The sequence below is a fragment of the Strongylocentrotus purpuratus genome, unplaced genomic scaffold, assembly GCF_000002235.5.
Source record: "Strongylocentrotus purpuratus isolate Spur 01 unplaced genomic scaffold, Spur_5.0 spur5_scaffold_16, whole genome shotgun sequence".
Lineage (NCBI taxonomy): Eukaryota > Metazoa > Echinodermata > Echinoidea > Camarodonta > Strongylocentrotidae > Strongylocentrotus > Strongylocentrotus purpuratus.
Genome location: NW_022145601.1, coordinates 26,041,689 through 26,066,500, shown reverse-complemented (window position 1 = coordinate 26,066,500; position 24,812 = coordinate 26,041,689). Strand labels below are relative to the sequence as shown.

Here is a 24,812-nt window from a genome sequence, read left to right as displayed (position 1 = left end):
GGTGATTTATGTCGTATGATAGAAAAGGTACATGTATATAAAATTATCAAAAAACGTTTTTAAACTCAAGTTTGATTGATTATATTTCTCTTGTTATGGCGTAATCATCACTATGTTTAGTATCATTACCAGTGAATTTTGCAACTTTTAATTTTCACCCTGCCCCTTAATCTGGTGTACTGCAACAAAGCGATAATTATCCCTTAACAAGATAGATACAATGTATAATTGATCAAACTTTAATAAGCCAGTTCGTAAATAGCTTCGGAACGCATGACACTAAAATATCTACAGATCTTTTACACTATGGATACGTCCCATGTGTGTATTTTAGAATAATCACTGCCGGATGACCTTTATCTGCCCATGCGCAAATCCTAATTACGAACTCGCTTATTGAGGGGTTTATTTTACCCGTTGAGCATTAATGAACAGTACAAAACAGAATACTACATCTATATCAAATTGTATCCAGTACTTTTCCTTTATATCTTTGAACTAGAGAAGATGAAGGATATGTGTCTGACTTTCTGTAAATGTTTGCAATTCATTGTTTATAAAGTGTAAAAAGTATAGAGTGTTATACATTTAATAAAATAACAAAATATGGAGTTTAATTGATTTGTAAATAATATGAAGGTTAACACTAATTTATTGAAAGGTAAAGAGAATGTAAATAAATATGAAGATTCTAGGCCACTGACTTAATTTTGTTTATAGTTCGTTTGAAAAAAAATTGACCATTTCTTGCGTATAAAGATTCATGCAGATAACAGGTTAAAATAATTAATCCATAAAATATGGATATTCTTATATGCAAATACATGTATCATAATTTGTATCAGAATTGTTCCTGTGTAGAACCGTGGACCTGCCAAAGTTGTAATGGCAGTATTAACGAAAGACGAACTTATGACCATCTACAAGTGTGAAATTTATGGTGTCTTTCATCTTGGAGGCGTGATGACTCTGTGGTAGATATATGTCTTATTTCTGTATAACCAAAGAGTATAACATTGTGTATTGTACTGTGAGTTTTCATTGCCAAAGTACATGTATATGATTGTGAATTTCAACTAAAATTTTGAAGTGAATAACAATCAGTTGATGTGCTAATATGTGCTAATTCATATACACAGTCTACCATGATAGTATTAGTTTGTGCAAGTTTTGTATGCCCTTTGAGAGCAGCACGATTTATACTGCCAGACTTGTAAAAGATTATTCATTTCTGGTACGTACTGTATTACATGTCCACACACTGTACTAGCATATACAGACCTTACAGGTACTTGGAAACGGCAATAATCCAAACTTCATTTGTAGGAAAGCAGAAAAATATGAGCAATAGAATGGAGTTTGAAATAAATCATCAGATTGATAATAATGGTTGTTTTAAATTCATGTATAAATCTATGCAATGTCAAATTGGCAGTTTGGCCAATGGATCGAGACATAGACATGGACAATTCTCCCATTGAGGTGCACAAAAATATAATATCTGACTTTTATTTTTATCCCCACGCGCTTTCTCCCTTTATTAGGGCATGACTAAAAATATGTTGTGGATAGCATATTTATTGATAGGTCCTTAAAAAAGAAAAAGAAAGGACACTTCCGAGTTGTATATTTGAGAAAATTAACATTTTTGTTCTTTTGTGCGTTTAAACTAATGGGCAAGTTGTCCATCACTACGTTACTATTCAGCCAATTTGAAGTGCCCATAAGGTATAGTGATTAGAACTTTAAAAATAAAACTACATTTCTTAGTTTTTGTCTGAACTTTCACCAGGCCTCTTCCCTGATTGTTCTGCTTTCTGGTAGAGTAGTTGTCCTTTAGCCTTATGAAAGACTAGGCTCTTTAAAGGGGTGGAGACGATATGCTTACCTTAGCCATATATGATTGATATGTATGCAATACATGAATTTGAATGTAATTTGCACAGGAATCATTTCATTGTCTGTACAAATGTTTTTATGTACTGTCATGCTGCTTTTAGTTATCATTTACATGTAAATGTATTTCCGACAATACTGTTTGGTTTTATCAGAGAATTTTAAACAATAAATATTGATGGTTTTCAGATGTTAATATTGTGAAGTTTACAAGTGAGTGAAGTTTAGAGTTTACTTGAGTTCATACATCTATCAATGAAGGCTTGTTCAGACATGGTGCGCTAAACTGCCACGATTTTTAACGTGTAAATTAATGGCACCTGGAGGACTTGCATGTATTCACTGAGCTCTGTGTTATAAGATACAGAAACCTGAAGCGTATAACACTTTACGTCCTAACAAAAATTGCCTCAGTCTTGCAACATCATGTTTGAATGAGCCTTTAAATTTTGCAACACTTTCTCAGGCAAACAACCGTAAGCTATCTCAAGCAAACAATTTGTTTTCAAGTTCACATTTGACAGCAACCATACATAATAAATTCACTAAGACGAACTTTCGTGTGAGAAATAATTTCAATCAAATTTATTTAACAAATATACATAAGCCACTCGCATAAAATCTATATACATGTAGCATTTTCAATATTTTACATATAATGGATATTCGATATAAATATAAGTACAATGGACGGGTTTGCATACACTAAATTATGTATATTTCAATAATCTTGAATAGCATAGAATCGTCTATAGTCAAACATTGTGTTTTCAAGCTCACATTTGACAGCAACCCTATGCTATAAGTACACTCGGACGATCTTGTAAGAAATAATTTATATTTTACATATAGTGGATATTCAATATACACATAAATACAATGGACGGGTTTTCATACACCTAATTATGTACATTTCAATAATCTTGAATAGAATAAAATCATCTATAAATTTGAAATACATACTAGTAAATTAAATTGCCAAAATGCAAGAAATTCAATGTTTTGTTGCCCTTTTCTATGTAGATGGACTTAAACATGTATGTGTTATAAATAAGAGGTGCACATAACCTACCATGTCAAACGGCTAGAAAACTGCAATAAAACATACTTTTTTAGCGACAAAATGGCAAGTCTATTGTTATCCTTGAAAAGTATATAATGCCATTGAAATTAAATTACAATTAAAACCTTGGTAAAATCTACCAGCGATACAAATCCTTCATCTGTACAGTGAAAGATTGGATAAAAGTAAAACGGGTCATATAGTAAGTCACATGAACGGAGGTGTTTTTTTTGCGGACCAGAAAAATCTGTGTATCTTGCGCTACGAGCACGAGTACCTGGACGACCGTGCAATTTTAAAACCATATCCCATGGTTTGTGTAAAAGTAGCCTCTGAAAATGCATTTTCTTTAAGTTGCACATTTGATTTGTTGGATCAGGGAAAGTTTAACTAGGAAACCATATGGCAAATAAGGACCTTTTCGGCACCAATAGTCTGGACTGGCAAAGTACCAAGTATCTTGCAGTTAGAAAATCACACAGAATATGTATTATAATGGAGAGTTTAAAGAAAATGTTGTTGGTTTGAATTTTCCAAGTGTTCATTTTAATAACAAAGAAGTAGATTTAATTTTTTTTAAAAATCTTCCACTTTAAAATCTGTTATATTTTTCGCTTGAAAGGGATGGGATCTTCCACACAGCATAGGTGAAGGGCAGCCTAATACAACAGAGCCTTGTTTCATAAAACTTGTTATCAATTACACGTGTCACACTTTTATAACAAATTTGCTCTCGGCCAATCAAATGCGACGATTTCAGTAGATTATTATTTGTTGCAACTTGTTATTGATAACAAGTTTTATACAAAAAAGGGCCCAGATTCTTTAGCCTTTCAAGAGCTGAGCCCTATTCTCTTTCCAATGATATCATTGAGTGATTTCAAGTTGGGTGTTACGGGCTGGTGTTAGTGCTTAATAAATACTAACACCAGCCCTAAACACCAAAATGGAATTCAGCGGGTGTTTAGGCTTTGACCCTTTGAATATCGTCAACTTCCGGTAGATAGTGTTATCGATTTTGCAAAATTGTTGTCTGCTGAACCGACCTTTGTGGCCGGTGTTAATATTTTACTTACAAATGTCCTATTTAGGAACACTAGCCCCTAGGGATTAAGCAAATGTTGATTTCCATTTCGGTGTCAGTGTTAAGCTATCGATATTGATATCGGTATCTTAATTTCATCAGCAAATTTTTAGCTTGATTTAAGAGCTCTTGATTGCTCTAAACACTAACACTAACACCCAACTTGAATCACTCATTTTCTTGTTAACTGAAGAATGGGATCACTCTGAAACCACCAAAGCTCTTAGGAGAATGTTGTATCTTTCCAGGACATCCCCTTTGAGGTTGAGTATGATGCTGCTTTCAATTGGGAGATTAGGCTGTTGAGAGAAAAGAAATATGACATCATTAAAAAAAGAAATCATAAAGAAGCGAGGGTTGACGTAGAATGATAGTGGTGGTGGTCATGATGATGATGATGATGATGATGATGATAATGTGATGATGATGATGATAAAGTGATGATGATGATGATGATGACCATGACGACGATGATGCTGATGATAATGATGATGACGATGATGATGATAATAATAACAACATGAGATGTCAATCACTAGGATTAGCCTTCAGTTTATGACCAACAGGCCTCATGTAATTGCATTTTCCTCCCATTCCCCCAAAGACTCTCTGAGAGACTAGGGGATATTTTTTTTATATTTTTAAATAGGACTTCGGGTTTGCTGCGTGCAGACTTTTACACCTATTAGTTGTATTTTCACCAAGTCTGGTGTCAGCGAATTATGACCTAATACAAATGGAAACTGACAACCCTCTCCCTTTAAAGGCACACTGCCATACTTGTAGCTACTTGCTCCCTCTATATAGAAAACTTCCCCAATCGGTGCCTGTTGGTCCCCCATGATCCTCTTTTTCTTATGTTAAATGAGAGCTGAGTTAATGAGATAGCCACCTGTCACAGTGACCTCGATGGCTCTCTGTGTGGTCTAATCCCTTCTGGCCCAGTAGTGGTTACGGTCTTTAATACTGATGTGGCTATCTTGTGTGTCTTTATATCCTCATATCGAAGACCAACTTATTAATTTTATCTTTGATTATAATTATGGTGAAGTGAATTTAATATACTTACGTCATGCCCTTTGGGTGGATTCCATGTGAATGTAACAGGCTTTGTGCTCCCTGCATCTACCATGCCTCTCTGAGGCTCTACCTGGAAACCTTGTATGCTTAGAGCTGCTGCGTTGTCAAAGAAGAATTCTCCATTCTTGAAAATAAAATAAATTTAGACAGTCAATAGCAACATGATAATCACTATAATTCATTTTCCATAGAGGAGGCATGGTGGCTCATGGATAGAGCAATGGTCTTGAAACTGTGAGGTTCTAGATATGATGAAGTGAGTGCTAGTTACCTTTGGTAAGGCAATACGGTGGATTCAAAATCCACAGCGCCATCTAGCATCACCAGAGTTTTAGTAGTCAATGTTATACAATGCATTTTGGGGAAAAGTTGACAGTTGTGGCATTGTTATATACCATAGGATATAAGGGCATTTAATCAAAAGTTTTGTGGGGAGGGTTTTGTGGTGAATAGCTTATCAAGGGTAGAAACTTGACCATACTCCAAATCTTTTTGTAATTTTGGTTACTTTTCGGTCAAAACTGACAATCACGGTCAATTTTGGTCAGGGGTAATTTTTCCACACGTTATTATCAGAAAAGGAGATTTGAAGGGACTATTCTATGTAAAAATGTGCCCTGATGCTAGAACAAGTGATCAAATTGACCCCTATCAACAACGATTTTGATTTTGATCATTTTTGGGTTTTAAAAGATGACAATTTTCAGTCAGAATCAGTTGATGGGTAAGTTTTGACATCCAAATTCAATATAAAAATGTCGCTGATATCAGAACAATCAATCCCATTGAATCAGTTTACTCAGTTGGGACAACTTTGGTCATTTCTACCAGTTGTTAGCGTTATGCTGCATTGCACTAGTTGAAAGATGTCAACCAGTGAGCTGAAAAATTGGCCTGTCACAGCTAGCCAGTGGGGGCACTGTTAATTAAGGATCCATCCCTATACTACTATAAAGTTCTGACTTAAAGTCAAAGGTTTACCACCACTACTAGCAGTAATAAGTATCAACATCCACATGTCACAGTTCCTCTGAACATAAGCTTTGGTCATTTTCATCCTAGATATTAATTCTCAGTTTTAAATAGCCCACAGAGCAATACAGGGAATATCAAAGTTTTATCAACGTAGTCAAGACAGGCAAGTTAAAAAAAAATAATATAATGCCTTGTCTAAAGTTGAAAGTAACAGACCAGGAGCTAAATTGAATTGAGAAAAGTCACTGCCTACACATTCTTCACGTATACACTGACAGTTTTTTAAACAGTCTAAAGCTCCAAGTCATATTGAAAGTTAACCATTGTCAAAAGGAAGCAGGAGATTGCTATCTTCAAACCAAAGACAGTGTGGTAATTCAGTTGTCAACAGGTAATTAACTAGACATAACACATATCATATGAAAAGAATCCTGTAGAGGAGCTTACTTTGCCTGTTAATGTATACAAAACAAAAAGGTCAGAGCACATTGGTGCTTAATGCATAATTTTGTATACAAATTTCCTTATTCCATTTTGTTTTAAATTCTCCCCTCTAAATTACGTCTTTCTCCATGCACTGCTATGGTTTTTACATATACAATGTTTATTTTACCAGGAACCTATCATATACAAGCACTGCTTTTTAATAGATTCCCCACATTCTTCTTAATCTATTATATAAATTGAGAATCATTAAGACGTGCTCATATATACTACATGTATTGTATAATTTTTATTTCATAAAAATATGTCTATATTTTTTGTAAAATGTGGAACAAATAAAACTTAAAACTTGAAAGAGAGCAGGTACCCACCTTCTTCTGACTAGCTGCTGTACTCCTGATACACCCAATGTGTAGCTGTCTGGTGGATGGGTTGATCTCCTTCTCTACACTCAAAGCCTTGAAACTCAGTAAGGTCAGGATTGCAGGAGGCACAGCCTTAGGGTCTACCACTAAAACAAAATAATGTGCAGAATAATAATAGCAATATTACAGTCACTTTGTTTATAGTATTAAACATATTTTTCTTTGGATGTAGATGAACTGGCATATAGAACAGTTACCAGAACTACGTCTTGTAAAGATTTGATACAAATCGCAACTTATTTGCGATTGATATCAATTCAAATTATGTGCATAAGAGAACTTATGATTGATTGGATCAATCGCAACTCTTTATAAGACGGGGTCCAGATGATACGTACGCATGTACCAAAGAGCTAAAGTCAAAGTATAAATAAGATAAGTGGTCTTTATAGACAGACAGACAGTCATTATTTACAATTAACACTAGTATGTATTTCAAGCAATAAAAACAAACCATAGTCTTTATAGACAGGTGGTTTTAATAACGACATCGTTGGAAATTACATGTCATATGCATTCATTTTTTTAATGGGTTTCAAGGGATGTTATTCTTCTTCGCAAGTAAACATTGAAAATGAATCACAAAAATAAATCTAAACGTAACAAGGGTACGTGTAGCTTACCCTCTTCTTCTTCAGGTGCAGGAAGGAGAGTGAGGGATTCCACAGTGGGGTAGATCTCATCGTGACCCTCCATAAACATGACCTTGGTCTTAGCCACGCCCTTTAGCCGGATAGCATGCGCCTCCTGCTTCCCAAAGAGCTGTACACGAGCCATATCAGAGTAGAGGTTGCTCGCATGGTCAGGTCGAAACAGCACTCGAATCTCAACCTTCTTGCCTGAATAATGAAAATTTAAAGTGAGTTGACTTGAGAGTTATACTATTTATGAGCTGTATTGGCCAGTAACTTGTAAGGAATATAAAGAATATACATAGTAAAATGTAAAGTGACAATGTAAGAAAGAGAGACAGAGTAATTGAGAGAGAGAGAGAGAGAGAGAGAGAGAGAGAGTGAAAGAGAGAGAGAGAGAGAGAGAGAGAGGACTTTAAGCTGTTGCTTGAGTTATTCTGAGTTTTGTCTGTTAAATGTATGGCAATTAGAGAGCCTAAAATGAAGAGGTTAACTGGGATGAATGTAGAATTTTGTGAATTTTTTATTCAGTAGGTTACTAACATTGTATCAAAAAACGGACGGACACATTGTTTGGAGTATATAATAATAAGAATAATAATGATAATGATCTGGATTCATATAGTGCTTTATACAAAATAATGTCTTTAGGCACTTTACAGATATTATAACCCGGGTTTCGGATATTCACGCACAATTTCCACCATCTTCACTCCCTGGGGAGTATTCCTACCATATGGTCACTGTAGGGGCATACAGCAATTACTAACACAAGGGCTTTCATCATCCTACCAGGTCCCAATTTCTCTCCTGGTTATGTGGTGGCAAATGAATGCTTTGCTAAAGGACATTGGCAATAGTACTAGTAAACTGTACAGGTGACACAATTTGGTAAAGAGTTGAGGACTTGTCTGGAGGTCACCTACCTGGCTGAAGTGTGCCATCAGAGGGAGTACAATCAAAGACACTCCTTCCATCGTAGTTAGCCGGTCCTACCATGTTCGTAGTGTCTCTCTTGATGAATGCAGGAAGCTCACCCTGGCTTAGCTGCTTGTGATAGGACAGACTATCCAGCAGGATGCGGTAGTCAATGGCAAACGATGACATGTTCTCCAGCTGGTGAAAATAAAGAATGAAAACTCATTAATACTACACAGCTAGGCGTTGTGGCATGCGCCTGTAATCCAGCTAACAATGGAAGTTACAAACTGATTCAGCCGAGGATGCAGGTTCAAAACTGAGTCACTTCTTTCTGATGGTGACATTTAAAGGTCAGTCCCCAGACTTAAAAACCAAATACACACACACACTGGGCCCGTCTTAAAAAGAGTTGCGATAGATCCAAATCAATTGCAAGTCCTATAATAAATCCCAAGTCTCCTATTCTCTTATGTACATAGTTGCGATTGGTATCAATCGCAAAATAAGTTGCGAATCATATCAACTCTTTGTAAGACGGGGTACTGGACCCCATTTCATAAAACTTGTTATCAAAAACAAATGCTAAACTTCTGTGACAAATTTTCTCTCAGCCAATCGAATGCCACAATATCAGTAGCTTAAAACAGTTGTTGTAACCTGTTATTGATAACAAGTTTTATGAAAGAGGGCCCTGATGTGCTGGGGATCAGGAAATTGCTCTCTACAGTGCATCCCAGACAAAACTAAACCGAGAATTATCAATGTTTTATCATTAACTTAATCACAATTATAATTAATAAATGACACATATTTGTAAAGCTTAGATCCTCCTCTTTCATTTGATGCAACTCATATGATGCATATTTCACGCATGAGTGATTAAAAACAATTTGAAGTGAGGAAACTAAAAAGTCAGTTTTGGGGAGGTATCTGAATTTCAAAGAGAAAATCACTTTCTAGAAAGTTCACTTTCTGCCCTTTCATATGACACCTCAATCAAAGAAAATGAGCCAGGAATAACAAAGTTCTGTTGGTTTAACCCTATTTAGCCCGGGCTATTTTGAAATTGCATAGCCCAGGGGGGGGGGGGGGGGGGGGGGGGGAGGGGGCTTCTAAGGCCCCCCCCCCTATGATCTCGGCCGTGAAATGACCGATCGCCACTAAAATTTGCATACATGTCAAGTGAAGTGTATAGAATACTATGGTAATTTCAATTTTTTTGAAAAATTCACTCATTTGCATATTTATGGTAATTTATGCAAATAAGGTCATCAAATTCACAATTTTGCTCATAAATCAGACATTATTCATATTTAAGCATTCTTTCTCACTACATATATTTGTTAAGACCATTTGGAATAATAATACAACACAAAAAAAAGAAAAACCAGGGTTAATCCTTATGTTATCTATTGTTTTGATAATTTCTTATGTATTTCTTTGTTTTTTTAACTTATTTATTTTATTGTTTTTGTTGTTTTATTTAATTTCCAACTTTAATTCAACTATTTTGACCCCAAAATAAACACCTAAACTATAAACAAGACCAAATTACCAATGTTTTATCTCTTTATTAGAAAAATGAGATTTCTATATGTTTTGTACACAAATCACAAAAATGAGCGATTTTCGGGCTGACATGCAAAGACAAAAGGACACACGACTTTGTAATGGTAGGTCCGATTTTCGAAAAATTTCTTTCAAAAGATGCGCAAGACTCGAAAGAAAAAAGTCACACAATTTCAGTGCAAGATTTTCTTACGTTAAAAAATTTATTGCGAAAAATGTCGAGGGGGGGGGCTTCTAAAGCCCCCCCCCCCTGGGCTAAATAGGGTTAAAGTAATGCTTGCATTTCCATAATTTGATTAAACAAATTTGTTTGTGCTGCCTGCCGTAGCAACAAACAGGGTCGACAAAAGACTTAACTCCGTTTCGTTGACGATCAGCCATGCATCAAGTCTTTCGTCTTCTTTGTGCATGGCTGATCGTCAACAAGCAACATACCTTGAACGTCTCCTCTGCTTCCTCTCCTGCTATGACATATCCCATGTCCAGCTGGTCATCGGCCAGAGAGAGCTTGACCTCTGGCAGCAGACCATGACCTTTCAGGGTGATACCAAGAGTGTGTTCTCCCGACTTGACATCCAGCACTTCATAGAACTACAAACAAACAAATCATCAAGAGAATGAGAAAGAATGATAACACATCTAGCACTTGATAGAACCATAAAAGAAATCTATTATACTCAAAGGGAAGTCTGACCTGATGTTAAGTTGGTTTTAATAAAAGCAGGTAAATGAGAGAAGCAGAGTAGTAAAAGTTTGAGTAAAATCCTGTTAAAAAAACAAGAAAGTTAAGAATTTAAAAAGTTTTCTTCAGTGAAACAGAAATTGGCAACATAAGAATGAGTTTGTTGGTTACAAGGGCACCCAAATTTTGTGGGTCAATTTCTCTAGGCAATTGTACATGTATAGTATATTTGGAAATAACTAGTAGACCCAGTGTTTTGTCAGGAAATGTATGGTACACAAAGCTTAACCCACTGGCTACTGAATTCTCTCATTCCCATAGTATTAATACATGACCCACCCAGTTATCATAGCCAATGGGTTAATTCTACTGAAAATGTTGGGTGCCCCCATTGAACAGGAGACTACTATAACCAAAATCATTCTAAAAATAGTCTTTAGGTTATTAAACTTCAAATTCACACATGAAAAGTGGATATGTATCTCAAACTAAAAGCTTTTAAGTGCAGGCTCATATTCTAGAGGAAATTATCAATCCTGGGTTGTCGAAATGCTAAACCATTCAAAGAAGACTGAAAAGAATTATGATTTACCAGTTTTGAGAGTATAAGCAACAGATACATCATGTGCCTCTGTTTACATCTACTTCTCCATTCCAATAACCTACATGTAGTCATAAAGAAATTTCCTTTAACAATAACTGTTCCAGTAAAATGCTACATTATTCTAATTATGATTAAACTGTTTCTAATTGGACTCACCAAATTCGCTTTCATAGGTTCAAAGGCAACGAGTATGGTATGTGTTTCATCTGGAGCTAGACTACGCAGAGCATTCAACATCAAGAATGGTCCTCCGGTATCCAGGACAGATGATGTGAGCTGATATCATGTAGTCAAGGAATCAATGTTCATATATCGACTGCTTTGAGGGGCAAATTAGTTAAAAATATTAGATAACTTTAAAAGACAAATACTGATTGGTCCACAACGCGTCACGTGATATCGATTGCGAGGATCGAAATCCTTATAATTTCCTGGCCGATCACCTTTGATGGTTTTATTGACGAGCTGGTCAGATGAATATATTTTAAATCAATGCAAGTAGCCCTCTTGAGGACTGTATGTTGCCAATTACATAGATTATTTACATGGGACTAAGGTAGACAATTGTCTGTGATCGATCAACGATAGAGAGTCTTAATTGGAAATAAATTTGACCGCGAATTAAGTTCTACTCTTTTTTTTTGCATCGCAGTTCCACAACAACACTTCAAAATGGAGCCCCATTTCATGTTCATGAGCAATGAGGAACTAGATCAGCTTTTGGACGACAAGGATTCCAAATCTACTAAAAATGTGCTAATTAAAACAAGCGATGGATAATATTCAGCTGCTACTGCAGGGCAAAGTCTCTTGACTTAAAAAAAGTGGAGAAGGAATACTCCGAGCAAAAATTATGCGAGTGCCTTCGATTATACTACGCCGAGGTGCAGCGAGGAAATGGCCAAATTTAAGCAAAAAGATCCATGATCACGATACGCTATGGCCTCCAGAAACACTTTCTTAAAAAAAAAGTCAATGGACATCGTAAACAGTGGTGAGTTTAAACGTGCAAATGCCATGTTCAGTATTGCAGTCCTTCATAAGCTCAAAACTGAGGGAAAGGGTGCAACAACACACAAGGAGCCTATAAGCAAGGAAGACTTTGGCAAAATTGTGTCTTTGGGAGCGTTGGACCGTGCTACTCCTAAAGGTCTCCAGAACACTGTATTTATAAATTTGATGTTACTACAAGTCTGAGGTAGATGATTTTAGCATTGCTACAGATTCCAGTAACAGGAGGTTCTTTTATCTTGCAAAGAACAAGTTTACTAAAAATCACAGACAAAGGTGATGACACAAGGAGCCAGTGTGGTCACATGTATGAAACAAAGGATGAAAATTTCCCCGTGAAGTCGTTCTGTGATTTCATTTCACATTTGAACCCTGACTTTTCCTATTTTTGGCAACGGCCAAAATCAAGAGCTCCTGAAGATGTCAATGCTGGAGACAGGTCAGTAGAACAAGAATAACAAAGTGTGCCGTGGTATGATCATTAGGTTGTTGGAAAAATCGCTTTGGGAACCAAAATGAAGACCATTATCATTGCAGCTAACAAGTCTAGAATCTAAATGAACTACTGCCTTAGAGCTACAGTATATATCACTACATTAGATGGGCACGGTTTTGAAGGAAGGCATATCATGAGTGTCTCTGGACATAACAATGAGAGCAGTCTTAAACATTACTCTCGAGTTGCAGAGGGACACAAAAGGCAAATGAGCTTGTGCTTGTCAGGGAAATGCTACCAAGTCCCAGATTCTGGAGCTAAAGTAAGGCTTTCTAGTCCAAGATCTAGACTTAGTTCCAGATTTGGCCCTGGACCTGATTTGACTAAAAGATCTGGTCCAACAACAGGACCACCATGTACAGTAACTAGGCCACCATTGAGTCCTGTTTTTTCCCATCTAACCCGAATCCTACCCCCCCCCCTAAAAAAAACAAAACCCAATAAATGTTTGTGTCACATACCGCTCCCCTCTTGTCAATTCTAAAACACGGATATTGTAACAGGATATGCCTTTCACAGTGTATTTATTTGTAGAGTCAAAGGAAGTTTACCAGTCTATTCTCATCCATAACTTCTTGCGCAACCATTGAAGATCGATGAAGACTCTCAAAATTGATCCACTTTCTGTAATGATTTTTGTATAAAGTCATCAATTCAATACCAATTATTTAAACAAGAAAGAGAAAAAAAGAAAAAAAAGAAGAAAAGAAATTAAGACAGTGATTTAAGGATACATCTACAGCCTCTGGAGACACATTCTGAATTGTGATAGACTTGATGACCCTCTGACCAACGGACACTTCGCTGAAGTCCACTGCACTACGGCCATGGTTTGAGATGACCACAAGGGATGGACGTACAGTGGGGCCATGGACCTCCAAGAACAATGTGTTATGGACACTGAAAGATAAAGGGTCAAGAAAAGGTGAAAAATTGTAATTAGTTACTGGCAAAAAAAGTCTGACTGGTGCTTTGAGGGGCCATACCAGTCACCCAAATTACCACCTCAGGCATTGATAAATACAAAATGTGCTTGACTTATACGGAGGTCAAACATAAAATTATTACTGTTTAAGATTATCTTTTTAATGCATGAAGTTATGTTCTTCTTTTTTAGTAATTATTGAACTACTATATTATGTCAATATACAATTATAACCTTATTTCATGTTTTCTTGTATTTTAATGTAAATATGAACAAATGAACAAATTGATCATAGAAGAGCAGTTTGGCGGAGACAGATCTCATTTTGATTGACTGAATGATAGTTTAATAAAGTAAGACTGACCAACTCATTAAAGTTTGACAAACCACCACATGGACTGTTATATAATGTATCCTAACTCACAAGTACATGGGAGTTTGAGTGACTCACTCATGGACTGGAAGAAGTTTGACTGACCTGCTCATGAAAATTTTACGATTGACACAGTGAATGTCTTTAAATACAGGTTACATTCCCTAACGCGAAGATACAAATTTTACTGACTCACTCATAATGTATGATTTGATGATCTACATGTATGACTGTTTTACCTGACTGCTATAAAGAAAGCATGCATATGCTTGTAAGTAAACGACTGAGGGACTGATGGCTTTAAGTCCTCTCAGAGGGACTTGGTAATGAGGATTATTGCCTTACCAAAGGGCAAAAGCGCATCAACTTCATTTTGAACCCAGGACCTCCTGGTTACGTTACAAGACCACTGCTCTACAACTGAGCCATTGCGCCTCCTCTGACCACTGAGTCATCGCACTGATTGTAAAGCCTGTCTGCACTAGTTTGGCCAGGGGGGATTAGACCTCCCTGCAAGGTCACTGACAGGTGGTTATCTCATCAAATCAACTTTCATTTAACATAAGAAAAAGGGGATCATGGGGGACCAACAGGCACCGATTAGGCATTGTTTGCTATATAGAGGGTGCAAGTAGCTATAAGTAGTACAGTGGGGCTTTAACTGATTTACTCAAGAATTGACTATAAATATGATCGACTCACTCATAGGGTAGTGTCCCTGGATCCCCAGGCTCTCCTGAAGCCACATAGCATGGGATAGAATAGCTGCTGAAATCACCTTCAAACTGTCTCAACAACGAGGCCTTTCCTGCTGCATAATCATCAGACCTGCATGTACAAACACATGTAGCATAACATTTAATTATTTGATCAATGAATGACAATGAAATGTATATATTTCTTTACCAAAGTATCCCTACCCATCTTATTTTTTTTATTCAAATGTCCGTATACGTATTCTAAAATAAATGTATCGAAACAGTGGGTCAACCAAATCTATTTGCAGGCAATTCCATATTCTGTAACTTGTGCAATTAGCTCCATCTATATCTATAGAGCAATTGTCAATACCGCAATCTTGTCATATACTGTACTTCCAGAGCGTAAAAGTTACTTTTTATGACGCAAATGTGAAGTACAAGATATAACTACATGATAGGGTCAATATGAAATGGCACTGCATGATTTTAAAGAATTGATAAGATACTACTCTTGGTCCTGAATCAAAAGAAAAATCCTATATATCCTTAAGGGCTTGTTCACATACACTGCAGTGAACCGCAAGAAGTTTACCAGGGATGCATTCTAAATAAGCATAAAAAACTTCACATTGTTGTATCTTATAATACACAGATAAGCGAGTACACATAGGACCCTTGTTACATATGGCTACTTTTTCCATCTCCACTTGCCATTCCCTAAGTGTACACAAAAAACCACTATATGGTTTAACGAGGCATATGTGAATGAGCCTTTAGTCTTAGTGGTTGGACAAGTATTCTCTGGTTAGGATACTCACATCGGGTCTAGTTCCTCTGCCTTGGGTGGGGCTACTGACTTCGGTCTTGTGAGACCAGCGCTACCCTTGCCTTGCTTGTTCTTTCCTGCAGACTTCTGGGCAGGTTTCTTGGCAGGCTTCTTACCCTTCTACAAATGCAAACAATAGAATCAAAATATGCTGATGTACATGATGATTAGTTTAGATAAGATTGTACCCAATGAACTTGAGAACAGGATTTTGGTAGCATAAATTGTGCGTACTTGAACTTGAAATAATTTGAAATGTATATTATCCAATAATGAACACATAACAATAGGTATAAACAGTTTTTATACAATAGCAGAAGGATACAACAAGGAACCCGGAAATAGCATGAATGATAATCGAGCCTGGTACCTGAGAGCATAAGAAAAACACTGTTTTTCTTCATTATTGTACTCCACCACACAGCATGAATCAAGGATATACATATGGACTACTGGTACCTAATGCAGATGTCATTGTAAAGGACAAATTCACCCTTAGGGTGCTATTTAATGTACAAAAAGGTACCATGCACAAAATTGGAAAAGTCATATTTAAGTTTTTACTTTCATTGTGTCGCCAACAAAAAGAGAATGATGCATATAAAGCAATATTTACATAAATGGAGTGATAATACAGAAAGTAAACTTTTGAACAAATACAAACATCTCACACCTTTGCAAGATATTATTCTAAAATATCAAAAATGTAATATATAAGAAAATTTGAAGAAAAAAAAAAAGCAATATGTGGTTACTATACTGCTATTGGACTACATTGAAGCAGAGAAGTGCTCTTACCTTTTCCTCCTCCTATGATCAAAGCAGCATACAGGCAAGTGAGCAAAGCATTGAGAGAAGTAGAGAAGGTGAATCAGAAGATACAACGTGTTCATGCAAGCCAGTGAGCAGTGCAGTGCATAAAGTATATACTGGTAACCATGGTTACAAAGCAACTAATATACATTTTTCATATCAAAGCAACTTTATACTACCGGTATGCAAACTCTCAATACAGACTGGATTATACATTTTCAATTCAATTTAATTCAATAATGGTTTTATTTGACAATGCTTTGCAGCCAATGGCTGAATCGTGCATGTTCGCAACAGTTTCTCAATATCATTTCACAGTACATTGTACAATTGAAAATTACCTTCAAGATCAAGTGACAAATTTATATCTACTTAAGAATACAATGCTTGAGAAAAACGTTTAAAAATCCTTATTTTGTTCATTACGTAGATATAAAATATCAAAAGAGAGAAGACACAAGATTAAAATATTTAAAATACAGATTGAAATTGTAAAAGTAATAAGTCATTACAATCACTGATTTACTTTAATAAAATTTTACTGTACTTACCTACTTATACTAAAGCTTATAACAAATGATTAAGATATTACCAGTACCAGTAATACAAGAAATGGCAAGTTGTAAAAAAATGAAAATAATAAACTTTACAGTTATGATATACATGTACATCAGAAATAAAATATTCAAGGCTGAAAGATTGTTATATGTATATTACAAAAGCAAATAGATATAATCATTTCAGTTATATGGTTATACATAAAAGGTTTAAACTAAAAACAAATCTTGGTAATATGTACTATGTTCGACTACAAACTTGTACCATTTGTTGAGAACTCATTTTTTACCTATTCTGAAAAAAAAAAATTTCTTTCAACGTACTGCATGGTTTCCCTGTAATATGTATTTACTATCATTCCAATGCATAAAAAGGGAGACTTTATGTTTGCACCATGTCACAAAAATAGCCTGCTCGTTCTACCAGAAGCACAAAAAGAGTGAAACTCCAACCACATGGAGTACAAGCCTTACCTCAGCGGCTTCAGCAGCATTCCTCTTGGCAGCTAGCTGAGCTTCTTCAAACTCCTTTCTAGCTTTAGCTTCTTGATTCCTTGCAACCAACCTCACAGCTTCTTCTCTGATCTCATCATCTCCTAGGTTCGGACTGAACTTCACAGAGATGCAGGTTTTCTGTATGGATCAACACGGTGGTGGTATCATGGATGGATTGATTCAATGTAATTGTATTTCACCAAAGTTCTATGAAGCATGTAAATGTATTCAGTGTAAAATGACTAAATTACTGTACTTTCCAACCTTTCACAGCAAATATTAGGAATCTCTCAAGTAATTGTTTTGAACCTTTAATTCCTCTCTTTTTCTGAAATATTCTGTGTAAAAAGTATACAAAATAATTTTGCCTTGAGAGATGCCTAATACTTGCCGAGAAAGGTTGGCTGGTATGTAAATATATACCTAGCTTTAATAGCAACTAAGAATATCCGTCTGTAAAGACCATTTCCACTTAACCCTTGCCTAGTCTTGCCACCTTCAAAAGATCCTTCAAAACTTACTTTTTCCCCAGTGATCTATGTGATCTACTTCCTGTGAGACTGTAAATTTTTGTCCTCTTTTCATATATTTGTATTTGAAAGCGCTATGGTACTTGTCTTTAGCGCTCCTAAATATTTGATATGATAATCTTTATTATTCTTTCTTTACATATTTTTCATTGCATATAACTTACCTTTCCAGGCTGGAGGGTGCCCACAGAGGGAGCAATGGCAATAGGGGCTCCTTTGGGTACGACGAACTCAAAGGATGTGGGTCCTACAGGGGCTATCTCCCCCTTACCAATGCGAGGTACAGGATGGGTGAACTCATTGGCGTTGGTGTGGGTGTTCAGGATGTAGAGAGACGTGATGGAGTTATCCTCTAGAGCGGTAGCGGCAAAGTGGACCACGGAGTGGGAGAGGTCGAGAGGAGGGTGTACTCCGACACCTTTGCAGGAGATCTTAAAGTCTCTGCAAGAAAGATTGATTTGTAATAGTATTGAAAAGGATACATAGATATTAAGCACTGCAGGAAGAGACAATGAGAGGCTCAATGGCTCAGTGGTAGAGCAGTTGTCTCGGGATGTTCCTGGGGTTAGAACCAAGTTGTTGCGCTAGTGCCCTTTAGTAAGACATTAATCCTCATAACCAAGTACCTCGGAGAGGACTTAAAGCCATCAGTCTCCTGTCCTTGTTGTTTAATTACAAGCATACACATGCTTTCTTTAGCAGTCAGGTTAAATAAACTAACTTTCAAACAATACTGCCAAAGCAAGTCTGTGATACACTGTACTTAGATGGATGTATCCATGTATCACAAACAGATCCTCAAACACAAATTCACGCAAATGTAATAAATGCTCATTATCAATAATATCGGCCTGCAAATCATAATTATCTCACTTTTAAAATTTATATTTATATGTTTTACACTAACATTCATAGAAAATGACACAGAGGACATCATAGATTTTGCTCATTGAGTGAAGTCAGGCACTTCACCAATATACCTCAGTTAGAAATATGAGTACTCTTTTTCTAATGTAATCACCAAGTTTATCACCACAATATACACTTTAAAAGCTGCCCCGCTCCTAACAACCCCCAAAAAGATCCTCTCCACATACCTGTTAATGCCCGACTTGCATGTCAAGTCAAAGCTGTATTCCTTGGCCTTCCGAGCACTGAAGATGATGTCCAGTTCAATCGTCTCAAACGGTAGCAGAGTTCCAAAGCCCTCGTTGGGCTGCACATCGATGAACTACATCAAGACAAACATTTACACAGGTGCATGGACATGTATTTAAAATTCATACTACCGGTATGTAGAAATTACTCTGAATGATGAAAACTGCTTGCTTACAAAGTGGATCAAGACTCGGCAAAGTAGTAACAGAAGCAGCATTTCAAATTTACAATACCCAGACATCAAAACCGAGTTCAGATGCTAGTTCCTTGGAGTAAGGCATTGATTTTTAAATACCTAGTCCTAAACTAAATGTTTCCTTTACTTCTTTCATATAATATTTTGCAACTAAAGTGGCAAATCAAAGTTGGATATCCACACAAAGGCATTTACATACATATAAATATTCATAAAATTAATCATACTGTAAATAATGTAACAGCAACAATATGTATATATATTCTTTTATCCTACATGTACATGTACATGTAGCACATATCAAAACAAAGAACTCTATATATATCATATGTACACTTGAAGAAAGAAGTAAAATGGAAGTTCAATCAACAATGACTGAAATATTATATGGATTCTGCCTGTTGATGCTTGTAAATTGGGGTATATGAACATTGTTCTAAAGCTAATGGAGTCAGCGTGGAAAGACCATATATCATGAAATTCTGTATCAGTGCAGGAAGTTGTAATAAGGCAAAATCTATATTACTACACTTACATCTGGTAAATTGACAAATCCGAATTTCTGTGACAGAACAGAAGTGTTGGTGAGCTTGACGGTGGCGATGACAGATTCGTAGATGGTACAGTAACCAAAGTCGATGGATTCCACATCAAACTCAAATTCAGACTTGGTCACTACTGCACTGATGGTGAATGGAACTGGACGAGTCTATAAGCAATGGTAGAACAAGGAACACTATAACAATTTTTTTTCCTACCTTGGATATTTTTTACATTAAAGATAAAATATCATTTTCAGAATACCACCCCTAGTTTCAGACTAGTTTGTATACGAGTTAAAGTAAAATGATAAGAATGTGTACATCATCTGCAGTATTAAATACAAGAACATAACAGTTTTAAGCGAAAACTTTAACAGTTTTTGTATTATACCGGAATCTCACTAAATGTGTGTATCAAGATTCCTTTCTCCTCTCTTCTCCTTTTTACTTTGAGTTCTTTCTTCTTTCCTGACCTTCCTCCAGAGCTTTCCTGTTCTTTCATGCTCTACTCTTGGTTTGTGGGTACCAAATGCTATTTCCTCAAATATTTTGTTCGATATACTTTACATTTGTTTCCCACCATTTATGTTTACTAAATCATATCTTATCAGGGAAGCTGTCTTGCATGACAAAAACCAGTGTAGTTCTTTCATACAGAGGTGTTCAATTTAATTCTGTCATTATTTATATATATGTATTATGTTTATATCATTGAAATGTATTTATGTATGAAATTGAATGTTTTTAATTAGATGTATTTTTACAAATGTTTAATACGCAGATGGAATCTAATTAAAGCGAATTGAATTGAATTGAAAGAATAGATGTAGATGTCTGATAATACTTTCTTCCTAGATTACAATAGAGCAATTTAACAAGAGGTTACCCACCTGATCAGCGACCTTGATGATCGTAGGGACTTCAAGGACACCAGTCTCCTCATCAAAGAACTGTGCAGCATCCTTGATAAGACCATGTCTGTTAAAGCAAACAATCAAAGAGGCCATGAAAACAAACTTGCTACATGAATACATCAAGCAGACCAGCTAGGGCCCTGTTTCACAAAACTTGTCATCAGTGACAAATGACAGTCTTTGTTATAAGCTACTGAAATCCTTGCTTCTGATTGGTTATCAGCAGATTTGTCACTGATTTTTGTCATTTGTCATTGCAAAAAGGCTTTGTGAACTGGGTCCCTGAAGGTTTTGGAGTGAGGGGTACGAAGGGTGATGCTATTAAAGGATGATGCCTCCCCTTTCCTCCCCACAATGGTGGTAAATAATGATAATGAAGCAGAGTAAAAGACATTGTATCAACATTTGGATGAGATTGTGGAGTTTCTTTTGATGAAAAATGTACCGGTATGTTTATTGGTTTTGCACAACTTATTCAGTCCTGATTTCCAACATTAATTTCACAACTACAGCCTACACATCGATGGTTCAGTGACACAAAGACTCCATAATTTGCCAAAATGAGTATTTGATATCAAAATGTTCAAAAAAATGTGGACTTTCCAGGAAACACAAAGACTTAACTACACCCAACACCCCGTTGCAGTCAATGGCTAGTGAAACATAGACTTATAACTCCTTAAGGCCCAAGTGGATCTCATTCTGTTAACCACTTTTTCTCAAAATGTCCAAAATGGAGTTATGTCTTTGTGTCACTATGACCCCTCGACATGTACAGTACATATGTCATCTTAAAGATATCACATTTTTCTCTCCTTTTTCCATCAGTTATTTCTCCAGCAGCCAAAGACAATTAAACTCTCAAAGTTTCACCTGGGTATAAACTTGAGCTGAGCTGAGAACTGCGACTGTGCCTGGATGTAAGCCGTCTTGGGCAGGATCTCCATGTAGTTCCTCAGCTCTTTCTGCACCTCGAACAGCAGACGCAGAGCCGTGGTGGCTCGGTTGTTCACCACGATGGCGTCTTGGTAAAGACGATCAAACATGCAGATCTTGAGGTCTATTGTTTGTCTCTCCACCCATACAGGGACATCTATCGCTGTGGCATAGCCTTTGATGTGGATCTAATGTATGACAAGAAATATATGATTCAATGTAATGAGGTGAATTGCCATTTGGTCTACAACCAGTTCATCTACTACCCAATTGGTCTATTCCCATGTGGTCTACTCTACACCCAGCCCGTCTACTAACCACATGGTCTAAACATAATTTTGTCCTCTTTATCATTTGGTCTAAATTCTTTATAGTCTAATCTCCAATTAGTCTACAACCCATTTGGTCTATTGTTCATTTAGTCTAATAACGATTTAGACTAAATCCCAGTTTGTCTAAATGCCCATTTTGTCGACCATCCTTAAGGTCTAATAATCATTTGATGATGCTTATTGTTTATGATTAAATGATTATTAGACCATATGGGAAGTAGACGAAATGGGAATTATACAGACTGTAAATTAGACTAAATGAGCAATAGACCAAATATAATTTTAAAAATATGTATCTCCAACCTAAATGTATTTAATGGATGAAAATACAAAGGTCATGAAAATGAATGTATACAACTGATGTGAAAATAACAATGAAAGTGGAGGGGGAGGGGGAGGGGGGAGGGAGGGGGAGGGAGGGGGAGGGAGGGGAGGGGGGGGGCGGAATTCAAGAACAAAAAAACAATATGAGGGGGGGGGGGGAAGAAGATTACTCACTGTCTCTGAGTCTTCATCTGTAAATCTTAACTCAAAATCCACATCCACTTTGCCTGGGGTGTGTGGAGCAAAGATGATTTCCAACTTGATGGAGGAGAAGGGTCCAATCTCGCCCCCACACACCTCACCAACCCTCATCCCATCTAGTCCTCCCGGTCCCAGGTCGTCATCATCATCTAAAGAGATAACATCATCGTCTGGAATAAAAGAAATATTGTACTATGATTATTGGCAACAAATTTTCTCATCTTCATCATCACCATCATCATCACCACCACCATCATCATCCTCATCATCATCATCATAATCATCATCATCATCATCATAATCATCATCATCATCATCTAGAGAAGAAGCATGATCATTTAGAGGAAAGCAATATTTACAATGGGAATACAGATATCAAGTATTCTATTTATCATCATTGCCATTATTGTTTTCATTATCATCATCTTCATTACCACCACCATCATCTTCATCATCACCATCATCGTTATCATAATCATCATCGTCATCATCATAGTCATCATCATCATCATCATCCTCATCAAAACCATCACCACCATCGTTATCATTACTACTATCATCATAATCATAATCATCATCATCGTCATCATCTTCCTTATCCTCATCTCTATTATAATCACTAAAGGAAACAGCATCTTTATCTTTAAGCATACAAAAATGAAAATATTCACATTATCATCATCCTGAAGAAGGAAAATAAAGAATACAAATATCAAGTAGCTAGACAAGACGTTCATTATAGGACTAGCACATTTAGTAAGGCACAGATGGTTTGAACCCCAAATTACGACGTATTCACAAAACATGCTCACCGTCATACTCTCTAGCAATGACGACAGATTTCTTGCTACGGCCTGACAATGCATGTCTGTCTTGGAGTGCTTCGTCATCCTCATTAACAATATCTAACATCTCTCCTCCTTCTCCTTCCTCTCTCTTCTCTTCCTCATCTTTCTTGTCTTCTTTCCTAGGTGATGTACTTGGGACTGCATCACCTACTGGCGTCTCTGATTTAGATTTAGCTCTTGCTTTGGCTTTCTCATCTTATAAGGCAAATGATGGAGACAAAAAGAAGAAAAGAAACAGAGGAAAAAATGAAATATATTTATATTACAACAAATGCACATATTATCTTTGCAATATTGTGTAAGGACGAAGGCTGAAATACAAATTTTATCAAGTGGTGTCTTTTCAATTATCAATTATTTATATATTGAATTTCCTACATATATAAGCAATATACAAATTGATTTTGATACTCGCGAGAATATCCTTTTTTATGGAAGGAGTTTTTAATACTGGAAAGCTCTCCGTTCCTTGGATAGGACCTTAAATGGAGGCCCTGTGTCGAGGAGAGTCAACACCTTTGCAAATTAAGAACCCACTGCAAATAGTAGGGGGTAACCCCGGTGTAGTGGTCCACCTGCACACCCCCAATCAGTTATACCGGGAGGAGAGACCAGAGGGTCATAGTGATTCAGTTTGCTTTTCACCTCCCAGGCACAGGTGATGCCTAATACACCATTGCCCATAAAGTTGGAATAATTTTTCCTAACCGCTTTACATGAAATGATTGTCACAACAATGTTTATTCTTGATAGGTAGAGTTAATGGCCCAATTCACAAATGAGGTTTAAATCTGCATGGTTCAAATTTTCATTTACATAACCCATGGTCTCAAATTAGACCAAAATAAGCATGACACAGTCAGAGGTTCAATATTAGATGCGCACAAGGCAAGGTACGCTTAATTTGTGCCAATTTTAAACCATGGGTAATGTAAATGAGGGTTTACACCATGGTTTAAATTTAATCCTCCTTTGCGAATTGGGGTATATATCTTCTCAGAACTTAATTGATCATTATGTAAGACTCTTCTGGTTGATCAATAAAGTTCTAAGAACATATATAAACTTTATCTATCAAGAATAAATCATATTGCCACAATCATTTCATGAAAAGAGTGTACTTCATAATAATAATAATAACATACCATCCTTCTTTTTGCCTTTGCCTTTCTTTCCTTTCTTTGGTGTCGGTTCAGTCACTTCTATCTCCACTAATGTCTCTTCAGCCGTGGTCTGAAAACAAGCAAGCATCAATATAA

General features: G+C 36.4%; 1 protein-coding gene across 1 annotated transcript in view; it reads right to left on the bottom strand.

The window, feature by feature from the left end:
* Nucleotides 1-4,112: 4,112 nt before the first annotated feature.
* Nucleotides 4,113-24,812, bottom strand: part of LOC585248 (cilia- and flagella-associated protein 74) — a 35,258-nt gene continuing 14,558 nt past the window's right edge. The window contains exons 17-36 of the mRNA XM_030987149.1: nt 24,699-24,786; nt 23,518-23,748; nt 22,679-22,875; nt 21,786-22,036; nt 20,889-20,976; nt 19,992-20,165; nt 19,200-19,333; nt 18,267-18,543; nt 17,552-17,710; nt 16,506-16,517; nt 15,700-15,827; nt 14,883-15,008; nt 13,617-13,782; nt 11,532-11,651; nt 10,525-10,680; nt 8,526-8,715; nt 7,591-7,806; nt 6,914-7,053; nt 5,113-5,247; nt 4,113-4,342 (exon numbers count right to left, since the gene is read on the bottom strand). Of these exons, the coding sequence (XP_030843009.1) occupies nt 4,244-4,342; nt 5,113-5,247; nt 6,914-7,053; nt 7,591-7,806; nt 8,526-8,715; nt 10,525-10,680; nt 11,532-11,651; nt 13,617-13,782; nt 14,883-15,008; nt 15,700-15,827; nt 16,506-16,517; nt 17,552-17,710; nt 18,267-18,543; nt 19,200-19,333; nt 19,992-20,165; nt 20,889-20,976; nt 21,786-22,036; nt 22,679-22,875; nt 23,518-23,748; nt 24,699-24,786 (3,087 nt within the window). The 3' untranslated portion in view covers nt 4,113-4,243. The remainder of the gene's footprint in view (nt 4,343-5,112; nt 5,248-6,913; nt 7,054-7,590; nt 7,807-8,525; nt 8,716-10,524; nt 10,681-11,531; nt 11,652-13,616; nt 13,783-14,882; nt 15,009-15,699; nt 15,828-16,505; nt 16,518-17,551; nt 17,711-18,266; nt 18,544-19,199; nt 19,334-19,991; nt 20,166-20,888; nt 20,977-21,785; nt 22,037-22,678; nt 22,876-23,517; nt 23,749-24,698; nt 24,787-24,812) is intronic.